The following is a 20,748-nucleotide window of genomic DNA, read 5'->3' as shown; positions in this document are numbered from 1 at the left end:
ATTTTCACAGCAATGATATGGATCCAGGTCACAAAGTCAAATGATCCAGTGTACCGTTAGTTGATGTGGTTGAGGGTCTGTTCTTTTACTTTTTAAGTCCACAATATTTAGTTTTGATGGGTTATATATCTCCACTCTCTGTGTTAACCTTGTGATCTATAGATACCTTGGATCAACAAAGCTAAACTCCACTTTCCCAGGATTAAAATAAAACACAAAAATCCTTACCCAAGGATGCATACAGATCCCTCAATTTTAAGGCTTTCGAGAATCTGGAAATGAATTATATTTGGCTTATGAGTTTTAGTTTTAACCAGCATATTATTTTAAAAGCAACAAAGATAAAATCAAAGCATGCAACAGTAATGACAGGGTTATGGGGGGGACCACATTACAGAGCCTTATGGGAGTGACAGTTCAAACAACCTGTGAAATCCTGCAGCATGTGGAGTCATATTGGACAGTAACCACAAAGGTCTCCTAACTGGGAGGCCTCAGTTTAACCCTTAGGCCCTAACTTTAACTGTAGCTTTGTTTTAGGGAGCAGCAGTGTCCATTAGAAATTCACATGTTGCCATCTCCAATTGGCCTTAGGATGGTGGTTGTGAGTTGCCCTCTTCAACCTCTGCAGTTTGGGGGTGTCGGGGCATCCAAAATACTTGAAGTGGGGGAGGTCCAGGATTCTGAGCTAGTGACAGTGAAAGAACGGTTATATAGTCCCAATTCAGGATGATATGTACTTGGTGAAGAACGTGAAGGTGGCAGTGTTCAAATGTGTCAGGTCCTTTTGGACGATAAAATAGGCATAATATATTCTAATTCTGGCTTTCTAACTGTCTGATGCAGGTAACAGTTCAAACTCCTGCAACCTGAAGGTCAACAGTAGCAAAAGTGGTCAATATACCATTCTGTGGATGGGCCTGACAATCCACAGAGTGGCGGGGGAATATTCAAGGGAAGGAGGTTTCAGTATTCCATGCTGGGTCCAAAACAGCACTGCTGTTTCTGCTGCCCCCACGAGGAAAGCAAACAAAAATCTACAAACTTACTTTTCGAGCTTCATCTGGCTTTGATCTGCTTCCTCAGTAAGGCAGTCTTGGTGACAGACTCACTGTTACTTCCTCACTGATCAGACAGTGGGCTAGTAAAAGTTGAAGTCAGATCCCAGTGTTAAAAAAGACCCCAGCAACTTTGAGTGAATTTTTGCCCTACTGCTCAACACAGAAGTTCAAAATCTAGCACTTTTAAACTGATTTCCACAGGTTGGCAAGTAATTAAATTATATTCTTGATTTTGTCTATCAGTTTTATTTTAAAACATTTTGTGTTAGTTTTGACTAATTTCAATCTTTGTTAACAGTAAGTGGTACCCATGATATCTGTGCAGATGATGACAAACTCTTCACTGAAGAAGGCAATATAGATTAGATAGAGAGGGATTTGGCAAGCACATCTCTTTGCTATTTTAGATTTTAATAACCAGAAAAAAATTAAAACTGGTAATGTGGATGCAGCAGCTCAAATACTTTAGAAATATTTGGACAACTTGGGTTTAGGTAGTAGTGAATGAACAGAGATGAGAATTAGCTTTGTGTGGGAATCAGGCTTCACAGCTTCCATTGATCTTTAGTCAAATATTGTGACAACTGGCAGCACCAAATCTGTAACATAACCCCGATACATTAATGATGTAGATTTATTGAACTGAGTTGAAAACATTCATTCTTGAAGTCTGCGGTCTTCTCAGTAATTATTGTGTCTCGCTTCCATGAAAAGGAGTTTCTAAGCAAAAGCGAAAGTCAGGCCTGGTAACATACACAGATTCTGCTACTGAAACATTGATAGGCTTGAACCTTCGATGACAAAATAGACTTACTACTTTCTGGCTTTCAAACATTAGGTTCTTGTAGAATTGGTGAAACTGCTCAAAACTCAAGTCGTCCTTGGAGTTTCCCATGTCCTGTGTAAGGATTGACATTAATTAGTTCACCTTGGAGTACCTGGAAACCACTGAATTTCCTGACAGAAATGTCTTCCAAACAATATCCTCAGTGAGTGCAAATTGCTGACTTCAATCGAAGAGATTGGGGCTGCTCCAGAATGCGCACACAGCCTGTCCCATAACCTGAGTTATTGCAGCTGCCCTGGGTGTGGAAAACATGCTACTGTTTGGTAGGGACTGTCTACCAGATCAGTTCAACACTGTTCAGATGAAAAGTCAATGACCTGAAATGTTAACATTGTTTTTCTCTTTCTCTTTGGATGCAGCTTGACCTGCTGAGTGCATTTTACTATTTTATATTCAATTTTAACTTTGAATTTCCAGTATTTGTAATCCTCTGCTTTTGCTTCTTTTTAAAAATTTTAGCTAGCGACCAGAGAGCATTCATTTTTAAATGAGTACACTCTTTTCAGGTCTTTCTCTCCTTCAAGAACCAAAACTGGCAACATCTTATTATCAGTGTCAATTAAAGTCGCACTGAGCGTCTGGGATAAATAAAGAAACAAAAGACCATCAGGAGTTTCTTAAAATAAAAGTACTTCTGTAAAGGTGAAAGTCACCAAGATCTAAAGGATTCTCCTGATTAAATTTAATAGTGACCAACGATAACAACATGGGAGTGGATGACTTAGGCATATTCATAGAATCACTACAGTGCGGAAGCAGGCCATTCAGCCCACACAACCTTCCAAACAGCATCCCACCCAGACCCACCACGTCCTGGTAACCCTGTATTTCCCATGGCATAAATCTACCTATACATCCCTGAACACTATGGGGTGATTTAGCACGGTCAACCCACCTAACATGCACATCTTTGGGCTCTGGGAGGAAACCAGAGCAAGTGGAGGAAACCCACAAAGACACAGGAACAATGTGCAGGCACAACACAGATAGTCACTCAACAGGGGAAGCTGAATTCAGGTTCCTGGCACTGTGAGGCAGGAATGCTAACCACTGTGCCACCATGCCACCCAATGTCAGAAAACTACCAGCCAAGCTAATTCATTTGGGTTCAAATGAATGTGGGTTCAGATTCCATTTTGGCAGATGGTGAAATGTGAAGTCAGTGAAAATCTGGAATAGAAAGCCAGTCTAAATGGTGACTGGGTAACCATTGTCAATTGCTGTAAAAACCCATCTGGTTCACCAATACATCAGTGATAATGGGAACTGCAGACGCTGGAGAATCCAAGATAATAAAGTGTGAAGCTGGATGAACACAGCAGGCCAAGCAGACGCTCTGATGAAGGGTCTAGGCCCGAAACGTCAGCTTTTGTGCTCCTGAGATGCTGCTTGGCCTGCTGTGTTCATCCAGCCCCACACTTTATTATCTTGGTTCACCAATGCTTTTTAGGTTTGGCCAAGATTTGTCTTCGGGCACACAACAATGTGGTTGAAACATAGATATCCTCTGGGCAATTAGGATGGGCAATAAATGCTGGCCAGCAACACCCACATCCCATGCATGAATTAGCAGTAAGGAAAAGGATAACCTAAGGACTTGCACTGACCCCAGCTCCCACTTATTAAAATAAATGAGTTACTTTAACCATTAAAATTGGAGATATATGACTGAAATAAATGTACTATGCTTTTGAATGCCAATCTTGAGTATAATTTCAAGGCTAATATCTTAAATGTATTCTTTATGGTGTGATTTGTGTAGTAACGGACAGTTTAATGATGGAGTTATCCGTTACTCTCACGAGAGTACGAAAAATTGCCTGGGCTTAATGCTTCATGCTTTGTTCACAGTAATGGTATTAATACATCAGTGACGTTCCATGGCAGTCCTTTGAATTATGTGAAAAGCATTTGAGGCATTGGAACGGCTGTAGAGAATGGATAAAGGAGGAACAATTCTGCCTACTACCCATACAAAGAAATATTCTTTGCTCACTTCCAAAGGGGTTCATCTTGTAGTTCTAGAATCACCACTACAACAACCTGTCAAGAGTAGCATCCTGTGATGAAGCACACGGACAGGAAGCAGTCCACAATGAGGTCAGAAAGCACTTTGTAAGGGTTTGTGCCAAGTGCTGCAATGACTATTCTGGGTAGAGATCTGCTGATATCTGCACAAAGAGACACTGTTGGAACTTGTTGTGGACAGGACAAGATCAATTGGTTGTTCAGAGCACTGTAAGAGCGCTAGCTTTGATTTAACACCAATGTGGGAATGCTCTTCATTGTGGGAGAGCTGGCAAGAACCATGGACTGGTTGGTCCACCAGGTACATGCTAACATCACGCAGATAGTATTCTGAAAGTCTAAGGGTAGAATCACAACATAATTTTGGTAGGTGGTTGCTTCAGCTGTGTTGGGTGTCACAGTGCAGGAAGCTGTTATGGTTGGCTTTTGTTCTTTGGGGGGAGGCATAAGGATCCCCTTCCTGAACAAGGGGTTTGGAATTCCCACAGGATAAAGCACTAACTAGGCCCGAAGCGTCAGCTTTTGTGCTCCTGAGATGCTGCTTGGCCTGCTGTGTTCATCCGGCTTCACACTTTGTTATCTTGGATTCTCCAGCATCTGCAGTTCCCATTATCACTTACAACTGAATCACTGTCCTCCGCTTTCAGAGCAGGAATACTGCTGTTTCTCCTGATACTGGTGTATCTCATACACAACTGCAGTCACCAGAAATTGGTTTGAACAGGTGCAAATTCCGCGCAGATGTAATTGGAAAATTACGCCTATAGATTTTAATTCCAAAATAATGTATCATTGACAATTTTTTTTACCAATGAAGCATCTTCATTGTTGAATGCACAGATCTACAGTTATATTCAGGTAGCTGCTTGAGGCAGTGCTTGCATTTTGTAGGATTGAGATGTTACCATCTGTGAAGGAATGTTCCCTCTCATTTTTTTTTGTTGGGCTTGGCTTGTTCATTTTGCGGTGCAGTGCTATTAAGATTGTTGGGCCAGTGTGCAAGCGCTTATCTTAAACAGGGTCTTCGTTGCTCTTAAGCTTATAAGCAGAACAAACAAAACTTCCTGTTAGAGATTTTAGCTCTGATCTGAAGCCACTAGAAAAGAAATCAAACTTCTGTCTACAGGGACAATTGTCACTCAACTTTGCATTTCTGTGCAGGATTTATTGCTTCTGGAAAGGAAACTTACGATACACATATTTTTAAACAGAGACAATGTATACATTTTAAATGGCGTAAACAGAATTAAACTCTTTGAAGTTACTTGTTAATCAACCAGTTTCTACTTGTTGTGACACATGTCCAAGATAGGTGAGACTCGAAAGCAGCATTTCTGACCCAAAGCGTTCTTGGAATGAAGATATTGTCATGAAAAATACTTAACTACAGATTAGAAATTATCATGACAACTTAATTGTCAATTAACTTAAAGGATAAATACCCCCATCTTGTCCTTAAGGAACTTCACATTCGGCACTCTGAAGTTTACTTGAGGCAGCATGATCTTCAGCTCCTTGAGGGAGATGCTGCGAAATAGTAAACAATTCATTTATTCAATTGAATGTTGAGCATTTACACACAGCAGCATAAATTCACTGACCCTGTGCTCCAAGCTGGCAGAGTGCTCAAACAGACTATGGGACAGAGAGCCAGATATTTGCTTTGAATTCCTTACTTTTTTTTAGTGACTTTTTACTGAAAGCAGAGAATCAGAGAACTAATCCATAAAATGCAAAAGTAAAACTATGAGCAAGGACATCATGGCCGAAACCATTTTGCCCTAAATTTTGTGAGCAGAATGATTTTGTCCCTCCTTAATCAGAAATGAGAAATTTCTTTGATAATAAATTGTAGAAAAAGACAAACAGAGAAACTACTCAAGGATTTAGCAACAACAACTCATCCATTTTGTATGAAGAGACACTTCTAATAAACTTCATATTCCCTCTAAGAGATCACAAAGGACAGCTTGTGTTTTAATATTCCTCCACCTGCTCCTTTCTCAAGGTAGGGAGTAAATGCTTTCAACCTCAGGCTTCAATATCCTGTTATAATTGTGTGAAATTAATGAACCACAAATTCACATCAAACTGAACGCTGATATTTCTCGGCACTTTTGCAAAAATAGCACTTTATTCTATTTGAGTCTGAAGTCTTCACTTTGAGAAAGATGACTTTAGCATTTAAAAGGAAAATTAAGCCCAGAAATTCCAAAAGAATATCCAGTTGATGATTTTTATAGCAGTTTTAATAAGATTTAACAAATCCAAACTGGAACAATGAAATGATGACATGTTTTAGCTTGGGGTACTTCCCAGCACTTTACTTACATTTCCATAGGGAAATCAGCTCCTGCCAAAGACTGAACCCTAGAGATAATGGGAACTGCAGATGCTGGAAAATTCCAAGACAATAAAATGTGAGGCTGGACGATCACAGCAGGCCAAGCAGCATCTCAGGAGCACAAAAGCTGACGTTTCGGGCCTAGACCCTTCATCAGAGAGCATGAAGGGGTCTAGGCCCGAAACGTCAGCTTTTGTGCTCCTGAGATGCTGCTTGGCCTGCTGTGTTCGTCCAGCCTCACATTTTATTGTCAAAGACTGAACCCTGATGTTATTGACTAAACCGTCGACATGGCACTTCCACTGCGTGAATTGTGAACCATTCTATTGCTTTGAAATGCTCGAGAAATAGAGAACAGAGGATTGGGTGACCAGTAGAAAGCAAAGAGTAGGGGTAAATGGGTGTTTTTCTGGTCAGTGGCTAGTGGTGTGTCTCAGGGATCAGTGTTGGGACCGCAATTGTTTACAATTTACATAGATGATTTGGAGTTGGGGACTAAGTGTCGTGTGTCTAAATTTGCAGATGACACTAAGGTAGAGCAAAGTGTTCAGAAGACACTGAAAGTCTGCAGACAGATATCGATAGTCTAAATGAGTGGGCAAAGGTCTGGCTGATGGAGTACCATGTTGATAAGTGTGAGGTCATCCATTTTGGTAGGAATAACAGAAAAATGGACTATGTTTTAAATGGTAAAAAAATTGCAGAGGGACTTGGATGTCCTTGTGCATGAATCGCTAAAAGTAGGATTGCAGGTGCAGAAGGAAATTAAAAAGGCAAATGGAATTTTGTCTGCCATTACTAGAGGGATGGAGTTTAAAATCAGGGAGGCTATGCTGCAGCTGTATAGGGTCCTGGTGAGGCCACACCTGGAGTACTGTGCACAGTTTTGGTCTCCTTTCTTGAGAAGAGATATATTAGCACTGGAAGCGGTGCAGAGGAGATTCACTCAGTTGATTCCAGAGTTGACAGGGTTGGATCATGTGGAGAGACTGAGTAGACTGGGATTATACTCATTGGAATTCAGAAGAATGAGGGGAGATCTTATAGAAACACATGGGATTATGAAGGGAATAAATAAGGTGGAGGCAGGGAGGTTTTCTCCGCTAGCAGGTGAAACTAGGGCTAGAGGGCATCACCTCAAAATAAAGGGAAACAGATGTAGGACTGAGATCAGGAGGAACTTCTTCACCTAAAGGGTTGTGAATCTGTGAATTCCCAACCCAGTGAAGTGGTTGAAGCTACCTCGCTGTATGTTTTTTAAGGCAAGGCTAGATAAATTTTTGAACAGTAAAGGAATTAAGGGTCATGGTAAGCGGGCAGGTAAGTGGGGCTGAATCTCAAAAAGATCAGCCATGATCTTATTAAATGGCCGGGCAGGCTTGAGGTGCCAGATGGCCTACTCCTGCTCCTCGTTCTTATGTTCTTATGTTCTAAATAAAGTTACACTGCACCCTCCTGCCTCAAATCTCATCTGCCCAACTTCAATTCCCCCCAAGACACACACACTCTCACCACTTCCAAAACTTTGCCAAACATTCTACCTGTCAAAAATTTACTCAGGCTAAGAATAATTCAAGTTTATTCAAACAAGAATTTGTACAAAATTGAATGAGATTAAATTGGTTTTCTGAACTCTTAAATTTAAACTTTTAGTTTTATCATTTACTTCTTCAAATGAAAACAACTCAAATCTTTTGAGATGCCTTTTGCTGAGTCTACCTCAGAGCAGCCCAGATTTGTGAATTGAGCTTAAGAATTGGAAAAATTTGAATCTCATTTCTCGAACAGGAGAGATTGTTATGGGGAACAAAAAGTCAGAGGAGTTAAACAAATATTTTGCATCAGTCTGCAAGGTTGAAGATACTTTGAATATTCCATTAATGTTAAAGAATATGGGGGAGGAATTAAGTGCCATCACCACTAGAAAAGTATTAGACAAAGGCAAATAAGTCCCTCAGCCATAATGGTCTTCATCCTAAAAGGGGTAGCTACAGAAATAGTTGTTGCATTGTTGTAACTTTCCAAAAAATCCTTGGATCCTGCAAAAGTACTAGAGGAGTGGAAAAAGTGCTAATGTGACAACCCATTCAAAAAGGCAGGGAGGCAAAATGTGGGTAACGATAGGCTGATTAGCACAACATCTATCATTGGAGAATTATTGGAACCAATTATTGAGAACGAAATAACTGAACATTCAGAAGATCATAATCTAATTAAACAAAGTCAGTATGTCTTTATGAAAGGGAAATTATGTCTGATTAATTTATTAAAATTCTTCAAGGAAGACGCAGCCAGAGTGGATAGAGGGGAACCGGGAGATGTGATATATTTGGACTTCTGAAAGGTATTTGACGAGGTATATGCAACGCGTTAAATCAGAAGATGAGTGCATGATGTTTTAGGTCGTACGTTAACATGGATGGAGAATTGGAAAATAGGTAGAAAACAGAAAGAAGTGATAAGGGGCTTTTTTTCAGATTGGTGATTTGATTAGTGCTGGGAACTCAACTATTTACAATATTTCTAAATGACTTGGAGGAAGAAAGCAGTCATAGTCAAATTTGCAGTCAACACAATCACAGGTGGAAAGGATGTTGTGAGAGGGATACAAACAGTTTAAAGAAAGATACTGAGATAACAAGGTGCAGAGCGGGATGAACACAGCAGGCCAAGAAGAAGGGTCTAGGCCCGAAACATCAGCTTTCCTGCTCCTCTGATGCTGCTTGGTCTGCTGTGTTCATCCCGCTCTGCACCTTGTTACTTCAGATTCTCCGGCATCTGCAGTTCCTACTACCTCTTAAGGAAGATACCGATGGATTACGTGAGTGGCATAAGTTGAGAAATGGAACATAATGTGGGAAAATGTGAATTTGTTCCTTTTGGAAGGGAGAAAAGGAAGAGCACTAGTTAAAGGAGAAAAACTGCAGAAATCTGTAACACAAACTGACCTGGAGCTTCTTTTGCACAAAACACAGAGAGCTAGCACACGGGTACACTGGGTGATCAGGATGGCTAATGGAATATTGGGCCTTATTCCAAGGGGTTTGGAGTGTAAGATTAGGGAACTATGCAAAGTGCCGGTGAGACCACATCTGTACTGCTGCAGGCAGTTTTGTCTCCTTATCTACGAAAAGGTATCATTTTGGAGTCAGTTCAGAGATGGTTCATTCGAATGATTCTCATTGGTATGGGGGGACTGTCTTATGAACAAAGGCTAAATGGTTGGATCTCTACTCACTGCAGCTTAGAAGAATAAGAGGTGATCTCATTGAAGCATACAAGGATTCTAAAGGGGCTTCACAGGTTAAAAGCTGAGGAGATGTTTCCTGTTGGGGGAGAGTCCAGAACCATTGGACATGGTCTCAAATCTAAGCAAAGCCAATTTAAACTGAAATGAGGAGGAATTTCTTCTCTCTGAGTGTTGAGAGTCTTTGGAACTCCTTGCCACAGACAGCTGTGGGCAGAGTCCTTGTGTATATTTAAGGCTGAGATAGATAAATTCTTGATCATTCAGGCACATGAGGAAAGGGCATGAATGTGGGCTTTCAGCCATGATCCGACTGAATGCCAAAGCAGACCCAAGGGCCTCAACTCCCTACTCCTGTTCCTATTTCTTATACTTTGCAGACAAGGATACCCCAATGCATGGTATATTGGCAAAACTATGCCAAAGCTATGACAATGGATGAATGGACACCCCCAACAATCGCCAGACAGAGGTGTTACGTCCCAGTGGAGAAGCACGTCAGCGGTCAAGGGCCTTCGGCCTCAGATCATCAGGTAAACATCCTCTAAGACAGAATTCGGGATACACAACAACGCAGAGTCACCAAGCAGAGGCTGATAGCCACGTTCAGTACCGATGAAGAGGCCTCAACCGGGATCTTGGGTTCATGTTGCACTACAGGTGACCCCACCACACTATATACCCTCACAACACACACACACACACACACACACACACACACACACACACACACACACACACACACACACACACTTGCAGATACATTCTATTTTGTTCAAAAAGCACACAATTTGTACACATAATCAGTCAATAGGGCATTTTACAAACTCCTGCTTTGGAAATAAAACCAGTATCATTCCAGATTAAGACTCAGGCAGATTCTAAACAAAGCCTTACATCTAAAATGCACTGGCTGACTTGAGATATCACCTCTTGTGTACATGGATAAAACCTTCCGTTGTCTCGGGGTGGTGACTTGAAAGAAATTCTGGGATTTGTATTTTAATCAATCAAAACTTGCATCTCCTTTCTAACTGAGAAAGCAATTAACAGGAGGGAGTCAGCCAGCCCTTTTAGGTTGATTCAATATATTTGCTTCAGTTGTGTGTTCCTTTGATTTCTTAGTTATAAATTCTGTGTCTTGATGCCTCTCTCACTGCACCTGATGAAGGAGCAATGGTTTGAAAGCTAGTGTTTCTAAATAAAGCTTGGAAGAGAAAACAACACTATCACCATACTGATGGGACATCCAGTTTAGATAACAACCTTGTCATTGCCGAATGGGCATGTTTGGGCATGTCACAGTGTTTGGCATTTCACAGGACTGAAACAAATTACCTGGAATTATCCAAAATTACTGATGATCACTATTAACTCTTAATTTCAGCTTGGGTTGGTTTTGCATCCTTTTGACACTTTGCTGATACAAATACAGTGGTCCAAAGTGGATATACCTCATCCAAATCATCCAATATGAACCAACAAATGTGGGTCATTGATTTTTCCATAAGGAATCGAGGGAGTTGGTTAGCTTGGTTTGTTGGATGGTTGGTTTGCATTGTGGGTTCATTTCCTGCACCCCTGAGGTTACCATGACAGTCCTTGCCCCTTACCTGAAATATGGTGACCCTCGGATTAAACTCAACATCAATCATTGCTCCCTGATGATGGTATGATTACTTTTACTGTGAAGGATCTGTACTACTTCAAAGGGTCTCGGGCAACATGCGCTTTCAAGATCAGGAGTATATTCTTGCTGAAGTTTCAAACAGTAGCGGTTCTCGCTAGAGACATGTGCAAATGGAATTTTAACATTTATTACTAAAGGAATAGAGGAGTGAAGTAGGATGGTGTTGCTGCAAATATACAAGGAATTAGTGAGACCACATCTAGAATATTGCATGTAATTTTGGTTGCCTCACTTGAGGAAGGATGTAGTTGAATTGGAGGCAGTTCAGAGCAGATTCATTAGATTGATTCCAGAGATGAGGGGTTTGTTTAATGAAAAGAGATTGAGCAGTTTAGGTCCATACTCTCTGGAGTTTAGGAGAATATGAGGAGATCTAATTGAGGTATATAAAATGATAAAGGGGATTGACAAAGTAGACATAGAGATGATATTTCCTCATGTGGGGCAAACTAGAATAAAAGGTCATAATTTTAAGATAAGAGATAGCAGATTTAAGAAAGAGATAAGCAAAAATTACTTCTCTCAAAGGGCTGTGAATCTGTGGATGCTGGGATATTGAGGAGATTGACAGAGTTTCAATTGGTAATGGGTTGAAGGGTTATGGAGAGTGGGCAGAAAAGATCTCATGCTGAGGTGAGATCATTCATTATCATATTAGATGGTGCGGCAGGTTCCAAGGACTGAATATCCTACTCTTGTTCTTCATTCTTATGTTCTTATATTCAAATGTTTCTATGTATGCATTGCCCATGATAAGCAAACTCCTTTTGTTACGGTTAGAGAGAGCATTTTAAGCTTATCCACTTCATGTAACCAAATTCTACATAAATGGGTACATTTACATTTGTTGTGAAAGGAAATTTGACAGACTGGGGGAGGCAATAGCTCAGTGGTATTTTTGCTGGACTGTTAATCCAGAGAACCAGGAAATGTCCCAGGGAGCTGGGTTTGAATCCGACCCTGGCAGTTCTTGGGACTTGAATTCAACACAAATCTGGAATTAAGAGTCCCTGATGACTATGAAACCATTGTTGATTGTTGAGAAAAAACCCATCTGATTCACTAATGTCCTTTAGAGAAGGAAACTGCCATCCTTCTCAGGTCTGGTCTATATTTGACCCATAGCAATGTGGCTGTCTCTTAATTGCCTTCTGGGCAATTAGGAATGGGTGTTAAATGCTGACCAGTAACACCCTCTTTCCATGAATGATTAAAAACATAAATATTCTGGTTCCAGCATCAATTCCACATATTGTCAATTGACAAATGATGACAACAGCTTCAGTTACAAAATATCCAGGTCTTTGAAAATAGTCAGCTGTTAAATTGGGAAATGGATGAAAAGCCAAATAGAACTTCAGTAACCTGTGTGGGTAATGTGGACAAGAGGTGTGAACACATCATTTTACACCAACAATGAGTTCCTGAATAGTCTAGACTGAGCCAGTTATATCACTGCGCTCTCAGTATTTATTCAATTACAAGCAGTCAGGACAGATAATATTTTATTCCAAAATGCTTTTTGTTTCTTTCACCACTGTGTGGTGTATGTTCATGCTGTACAGGTGAGATGCAATTGCACAGTGCCATGCAATCATAGCTTGAGTAAATTCATGGGGTGCGAGGTCACATGTAGTCTTTATGGCCTGGAAGAAACACTTTTTCATATGTACATAGCATATTTGTTTTTGTGGCCTTTACTTAACTTGTTGAAGGGGCTGCTCCTTAAATTTTGGTTGCACTTCAGTCGCACACTCTAATCTACAGGCACCCTGTGCAGGGAGGTGTGGACAAATTGAGCGGCCTTCTTGTGAGACTGCTCCTGAGCCTGGCCAAGGTCGGCATCAATAGGTCGAGGCAGTGGGCCATGGAAGGGCTCATTGTTCCTGATTGTCTGCCTCTCTTCTGCAGTTAAATCTGCACACATGAGCCCCTAGGCAGGGAGCATGTAGTTCTCACAAGCACATTAGAAGCCTTTTTAGACCTGTGGGCACTGTAGGGACTGAGGTGTAACATCAGCCTGGACTAAATTATCTTAATTTAGTAAGTTTCTGTTTCATTACACAAGTTTCTGTTTGACTGTTAATTTGTGTTTTATTTTGGCACGGTGCCCCAGCAGGGCTGCTTCATTATTTTCTTCAACTTCCTGTTTTAACAAAAGAGTAGTGATGCCATGAAGCTGTTGGGTAGGTAACATAAGAAATATATAGAGCACTTACTGCAGTAACAAATACATCTGTCAAACTGAAAATCAGAATTAAAACTTAGGCACCAATTTTTTTTTGCTATTACATCATTATCTGGCTACAAGTGCTGATGAAAAAAAAATCAAATCCTTTACAGCCGGTTATTTAGCTCCAGTTTAATATTCCACAGAAGTACGAATGGAAGTGTCCACCAGAAGAAATGGACCACGTGGAAGTTGAATCGCTAAGAATCATTATGTGCTCAAAAATCTTGCACAAACAAATTAGAATATGCACTGTTTCCTCTGTGCCCACATCATCTTTTTTAGTGAACTAAATCTTTAGCATTCTTGCTGGCTGCAAGTGAAAAAAGTCACATCCTAAATTTTGCCTTGTGTAAACCTAGCAAATTTTAAATAAGCCAATGTCACATTTTTAAAGATTTAGATATTTTCACATGCAACAAAGTATTTAGAATAGTAATTGCAGAGTATTTGTATCAATCGAAAACTGCAACTCTCAAATTCTGGTTACAAATGTACATATAAATTTATCATAATCAATGTTTGCAGTCAGTAAGATTAACACAATCTGTTCAGTTTCAACATTTCATTGTGATAAAACTGAAGGATCTATAACTAATGTATGTTTGTTGTAGTTCAATACAGCTTCTAATGAAAAATGGAAGATCTGTGGATGCTGCAAATCAGAAAAAAAACAGAATTTTCTGGAAAAGCTTGTCAAGTCTGGCAGCATCTGTGGAGAGAAATCGCAGTTAACCTAGTTATGAGCAGTTCTGAGGAAGGATCACTGGACCCAAAACATCAACTCTGATTTCTCTCCACTGATGCTGCTATACCTGCTGAGCTTTTCCAGCAAATTCTGTTTTGTAGCTTACAGTGAAGCTGCATCATACTTGGTGTTTTCTGTTTTAACTTTATATGAGCATCATAGAATCGAAGAATTGATACAGAACTAAATGGGGCAAGTGGTCCATTGTGTTTGAGCTGTGCTCACTCTTCCAATAAGTGGTACAATTGTTGCTTTACAAAAACCATCTAAGTCCCTATGGAATGTCTCAGTTGACTCTGCGACTCACCACAGTTTCTGGCAGTGCATCCTAGACCCTAACAACACATCGTGTGAAAATGGTTTTCCTCATATCACCCTTGTTTTTTTTCACTAATTACATTAAAATGCAAAAAAAAACTTATAAAGAGTAAAAAGCTGTAAAAAATTTAAAAACAAGGGAAGTGAGGTACGCAGTGGAGAGCTTTAGGGAAGGAATTCCTGATCTTAGTGCCCAGTCAACAAAGACAGGGTGGTCAGCCAATTAAAAACAGGAATGCTCAAGTGCCAAGAATTAGAAGCACAGATATCTTAGAAGTTTGTAGGGCTAAAGGATAGTCCATTCACAGGGAGGAGCAGGGCAGTAGAGGGATAAGTGAGAAAGCACAAGAGTTTTAAAAACAAATCATTGATGAAACAGGAGACAGTCTAGACCTGTTAACACAGGACAAATGAGTGAATAGGTGTTGGTGTAGGTTAAGACACAGACAACAGAACTTTGAAGCCTTCCAAAGAACAGTCATAATGGATTTGAAATGTTGGCTCTCTTTCCTTCTCCTCAGTTCCTGCCAGATCTGCTGAGTTTCTCCAGCACTTTCTGTTTTCAATTTATATCACCAGCATTCATAGTATTCAGCTTTTATTTAAGCATTGGATGACCTGAAGTTCATGAAGGGCAAAATTTGGGAAGCTGTCCTGGAATTTTCACACAGAGGGTGGAGTCTATATGAAATGAGTTGCCAGAGGAAGTGGTAGGCAAGTACAATTACAACATTTAAAGACAATTGGCAGGTACATGGATAGGAAATATTTAGAGGGAAATGGGCCAAATGCAGGTTAATGGGACTAGTTCAATTTAGAAAACCTGGTTGGCAAGGACAGGTTGGGCCAAAGGGCCTCTTCCCATGCTATATAGCTATGACTCTAATGCTTTGGAATAATCCAGGCTAGAAGGAACAAATGCAAAGATGAGAGTTTCTGCAGCAGATGAGCTGTAATAGAGGGCGGAGTCAGACAACTTTATAGATCAAATGATGGTGTAAAGATATGGTTGGAGGATCATTATGTACTTAAATACTATTTCACGGTGTCAAACTCTGGGTCAGTCTCAGGCGGTTTACCAGGAAAGAGAAAGGAGTCAGTGATTAGTTTGGTTAGAGCTTGTAATAGAGGTGGAAGATGAAGGTTTCAGTTTTGCCAGACCTTCAATGAGATCTCCACTATCAACATCCAGAAAACACTAGTGACTGGAAGCTTAGCTGGATTAACTATAACAACACTGACTGAAGATTGATTCAGTGAGCCTTACCTATTTCTTCTTGTCCAGTCCACTGAATAAAACTGTTTCCTCAGCCAACTGCAAATTATACAACACATGAGAATGAAACAAGGTCAGAGATACACATTACATTTTTCCCAATGGACTTCTGGCAGCAAATCATAAGATAACAGCTCAACCCAACTATGTCAGACAGTACAGTTCTTTCAACGCATTAATGCCCAGAAAATATCAGAACTTACTGCAATTAAAGGTAACGTGGATGCCAACAGCAAATGATTTCACACACCATTTCCTGGCATTCCGAACCATTTTAAGAAAAGTTCTTTGAAGTGGTCATAATAAAGTGAGGACACAAACCTCCAGGGTTTGAAGTATTTACTAAAACATCATTCACTATGTTCATTGTTTGTAGTTAGAATGGCATGTAATTGCAGAATGTGTAAAGCAGTTTAAACACATAGCAGACAATGAGATCCTGTACCTTTCTATTCGTAATGGGGTTGGTGCAGTTTGACTCTCTTTATACAGAATTTCCAGTCCCTTTAACCATTTGGAAGCTTCTTCTTTTGAATTAGCTACAAGAACAGAACAGAAAGTTGTAAAATGTTAGCTGCTGGTCTCAGATCATTTACAGATACAGGATAGCAATTATTTTAAAGTCTATAGATGACAACCTGGGCTTATTAGCTCAAGGTTTTGGACTCCAAATACCCCTTGGGCTTCAAAGTGGCATCACTGCCATATCTGTGGGGCCATGCTGTTGCAGGTTTCAACATATACAAAGTGAATGTTCAATGAATTATGAGGTCTTGTCATCAACATGCAACACATTGCTGATCTGACGCCAGTGGTGGCATTTTGGAGATCATTGCTCTAGTCAACACTCTCTCTTCAGCGTGCACACCGGAACTTTATTCTTTATTATTCATTCATGGGATGTGGGTATAACCAGCTGGACCAGCATTCATTGCCTATCTTTTCATTGCTCAGAGGGTAATTAAGAGTCAACCATGGTGCTGGAGGTCTGGAGCCACATGTAGGCCAGACCAGGTAAGGATGGCAGATTTCTTTCTCTAAAGGACATTAGTGAATCAGATGGATTTTTCCTAACAATCGGTATTGACTTCATGGTCATCATTAGACTCTTATTTCCAGATTATTATTGGATTCAAATTCCACAACTACCACACTGGGTTTGAGCCCAGGGCCCCAGAACATTAGCTGGGTTTCTGGATTAATAATAGTCTCGCAAAAATACCCCTAGGCCATCACTTCCCTCAACTTACATTTACTAGCATGGAGGATCATCATCAGTGAGTGCTAATTTAGGAGGTAACAAACTATGCACAGTTGATTTCTAATTGATTTCTTCTTTGCTGTTGCACAGTCGACAATTCGGTGCTGTTTTTAACAGGAGTTTCAAGTTGCAGAAGCTGTGGGCAGTGGTGTGGCAGATGCTGTTGGGCTATGTGATGCTTTTGTGGCTTCTGCATAAACCAATTACGCCTCGACTTAGATGCACTTGTATGCATTCCCATTTGAAAAGAAATGACATGGAGAGCGAACAAAAAGCACACAGTTTCTCTAAGGGGGTTTGGGCAGAAGCAGAATAGACTGGAGCAGCAGGCATTATCTGCCCAGAATGTTCATAATCAGTTCGCTTACCATTGATGAGCAACATGTCAGACTTTGGTGCTTCAGGAAAGAAATCTTCAGTGAAATCTGCCATTTGTTGCAGCTGCAATCTCAGGACAGACTGAGTACAGCCTTAACAGTGGCTTTCAAGATGAATACGGCCTTGAATAAACTCAGCAGGACCTTGAGTCTCACATCTCAAATCTAATATTATACTGAGTAAGAGAACTCACTGAGGCTCTCTATTCAAAGAGAACTGAATACACTACATTGTTCACATCCAGAGAAGAGTACAGGGAAAGAGCATGCAGCTTTCCTATGATGCAGGGCAAAAGTGACTGTATACACCACATCAATTCCACCTTGTAATGGAACTGAAACAATATCACTATCTCAGTGTTCAGCTGGTATATGGCCATAAATGGTGAATTAGACAGGTCAATGCCCAATTGACCTTCATTCTGTGTTGTGCCAGCAACATTTGAGCTATCACAAATGAACCAAAACTGGCCAGTGAATGGCCAGGGCAATCAGCTGTTGGTATGGCTGAAGACCCTGCAGTTGCAGCCTGAGTACATGTCCACAGCATGTATTTATTCAAAGCTACACTGTAAAGGTGACAGACAGGTCACTGTCACGCTGACACAACAGTTCTGTTGCCAAGACCTGGCTGGCTGAACCCTGCAGCTCTTGGTGGAGTGATGTCACAATTTGCAATGAGCTTTGGCATTGTGCAGACCCTCAGCATCAGGAGAGGGAAGTCACTGCCATTAGTGATGCGGTCAACAGGTGAGAAGCAAGGTAAGGAGGAGGGTGAAAGGAGAAAGCACCTCCTAGGGATATGTCTGAGAAACTCACCCAAATGCAACAGCAATCATGACAAGAGATAATGGGAACTGCAGATGCTGGAGAATCTCAGATAACAAAGTGTGGAGCTGGAAGAACACAGCAGGCCAAGTAGCATCTCAGGAGCACAAAAGCGGGCGTTTCGGGCCTAGACCCTTCATCAGAAAAGGGGGAGAGAATTCTGAAATAAATAGGGAGAGAGGGGGAGGCAGACCAAAGATGGATAGAGGAGAAGACAGGTGGAGAGGAGAGTATAGAATGGGAGGTAGGGAGGGGATAGATCACTCCGGGGAGGACGGAAAGGTCAAGGGGGTGGGATGAGGTTAGTAGGTAGGAAATGGAGATGCGGCTTGAGGTGGGAGGAGGGGATAGGTGAGAGGAAGAACAGTTTAGGGAGGCGGGGTGAGCTGGGCTGGTTTAGGGATGCAGTGGGGGCAGAGGAGATTTTGAAGCTGGTGAAAATCTCCTCTCCCCCCACTGCATCCCAAAACCAGCCCAGCTTGTCCCCACCTCCCTAAACTGTTCTTCCTCTCACCTATCCCCTCCTCCCACCTCAAGCCGCATCTCCATTTCCCACCTACCAACCTCATCCCGCCCCCTTGACCTGTCCGTCCTCCCCGGAGTGACCTAATCCCTCCCTACCTCCCATTCTATACTCTCCTCTCCACCTGTCTTCTCCTCTATCCATCTTCAGTCTGCCTCCCCCTCTCTCCCTATTTATTTCAGAATCGTCTCCCCACCCCCCTTTTCTGATGAAGGGTCTAGGCCTGAAACATCTGCTTTTGTGCTCCTGAGATGCTGCTTGTCCTGCTGTGTTCATCCAGCTCCACACTTTGTTATCTCGCAATCATGACAACTTTAGTTCTCCATTCACCAACAATTCCATGTAATATCACCTCACAACTGCGGGCAACCGAGCCTCAGCACAATGCAGAAGATGACATGTAGGCCACATAAAAGCTGACCTCTTTAATTTACCGTGCAAGTGTATGTATTTCACTCAGAGTGGACCTCCCATTTGCGAGATCCCAGTAGCTTTAAGCAATACAGATTTACTTAAAATGGTGCTACTGACTTACAACGTTGCTCCTGCTGAAGCCAATGAGTAGGCAACATGGTTAGTATTGGCTGGACAAAGATCATGTTTGTTTTATATATCTTTTCAATAACAACTGACAATATCAAAACATAAAACCCGGGCATTTCCTTCATCTCAAATTTGTGGTCCTTTGCTTTGCAGCAATTCGATAGCGTTTTCCGATACCACCATACCTTAAATTACTTCACTGGTATTGGAACATTTTGGAACATCCTAAGGTTCTGAAAGGCAACATACGGATGCAAGTTCTTTTTATCCAAGTGAGGGGCATTAAGAACAATTTGTCTCACATCTGAGGCAGTACGGTTATGGTTGAGTAACCCATTGTGGCTTTTCTTTGGAGGTAAAGGGCTGGATTTTCCCAAAGTTTGTTTTTCACAGAATCACATTAAGGGCTCAGAAAATTACAATTGATGTTGCATGTTACCGCCTTAGACAGGCTAAAGGTAACAAAAACACTACCATGAACAAAAACAAAATTGCTGCAGAGGTTCAGCGGGTCTGGCAGCATCTGTAAGAGTAAAAACGGAGTTAACACTTCGGGTCTAGTGACCCTTCATCAGAAGACACACATAAAAAAGGTAGGGCCGATCAAGGATTGTAAAGGGAATTTGTGCACGGAGCCTAAGAGTTAGGAGAGGTCCTCAATGAATACTTTTCTTCGGTATCCACAACTGAAAGGGACCTAGTTACAGAGGAAGTCAGTGTGAAACAGGCTGGTAGGCTAGAGGAAGTTGATGTTGGTAAGGAAGATGTGCTAGGAATTTTGAGGAAGTTGAAGATAGATACGTCCCCCAGGCCTGATGGGAATTATCCAAGGTGTCTATGGGAAGCGAGGGAAGAGGTCACAGGCGATGATCTTTTCATCCTCACTGTCCATGGGTATAGAGCCAAAGATCAGAAAGAGGCAAACGTCATTCCCTTGTTCAAAAAAGGGAACAGGGATAACCCTGGAAATTACAGGCCAGTTAGTCTTACATCAGTGGTGGGCAAATTATTGGAAAGGGCTCTAAAAGATAGGATTTATGTTCACTTGGAAAGGCACAGATTGATTTGTGATAGTCAGCGTGCATTTGTGAGGGGTAGATCATGCCTCACAAACCTGATTGAATTCTTTGAAGAGGTGACCAAACACATGAATAAAGGTAGAGCAGTGGATGTGGCATTCATGGATTTAAGTAAGGTGTTTGATAAGGTTCTCCATGGGAGGCTCATGAAGAAGGTAAGGAGGCATGGGATAGGGGGAAAATGTGACAGATTGGATTCAGAATTGGCTGACCCTTAAGAAGACAAAGGGTGGGAGCGGACAGAAAATATTCAACATGGCGCTCAGTTACTAGTGGTGTAACACAAGGATCTGTCCTGGATCCTCTTCTATTTGTGATTTTTGTAAATGATTTGGATGAAGGTGTGGA

General features: G+C 41.2%; 1 protein-coding gene across 2 annotated transcripts in view; it reads right to left on the bottom strand.

The window, feature by feature from the left end:
* plcg2 (phospholipase C, gamma 2) overlaps positions 1-20,748 on the bottom strand; it is a 217,168-nt gene that overhangs the window by 82,586 nt on the left and 113,834 nt on the right. For both annotated transcript variants that reach the window (XM_048546852.2, XM_059651742.1), the window contains exons 3-7: positions 16,235-16,328; positions 15,781-15,828; positions 5,379-5,463; positions 1,876-1,959; positions 229-272 (exon numbers count right to left, since the gene is read on the bottom strand). In XM_048546852.2, the coding sequence (XP_048402809.1) occupies positions 229-272; positions 1,876-1,959; positions 5,379-5,463; positions 15,781-15,828; positions 16,235-16,328 (355 nt within the window). The remainder of the gene's footprint in view (positions 1-228; positions 273-1,875; positions 1,960-5,378; positions 5,464-15,780; positions 15,829-16,234; positions 16,329-20,748) is intronic.

The sequence above is a fragment of the Stegostoma tigrinum genome, chromosome 16 (genome assembly GCF_030684315.1).
Source record: "Stegostoma tigrinum isolate sSteTig4 chromosome 16, sSteTig4.hap1, whole genome shotgun sequence".
Lineage (NCBI taxonomy): Eukaryota > Metazoa > Chordata > Chondrichthyes > Orectolobiformes > Stegostomatidae > Stegostoma > Stegostoma tigrinum.
The sequence above is the reverse complement of the archived record's forward strand: the minus strand, read 5'-3'. Positions and strand labels throughout refer to the sequence as shown.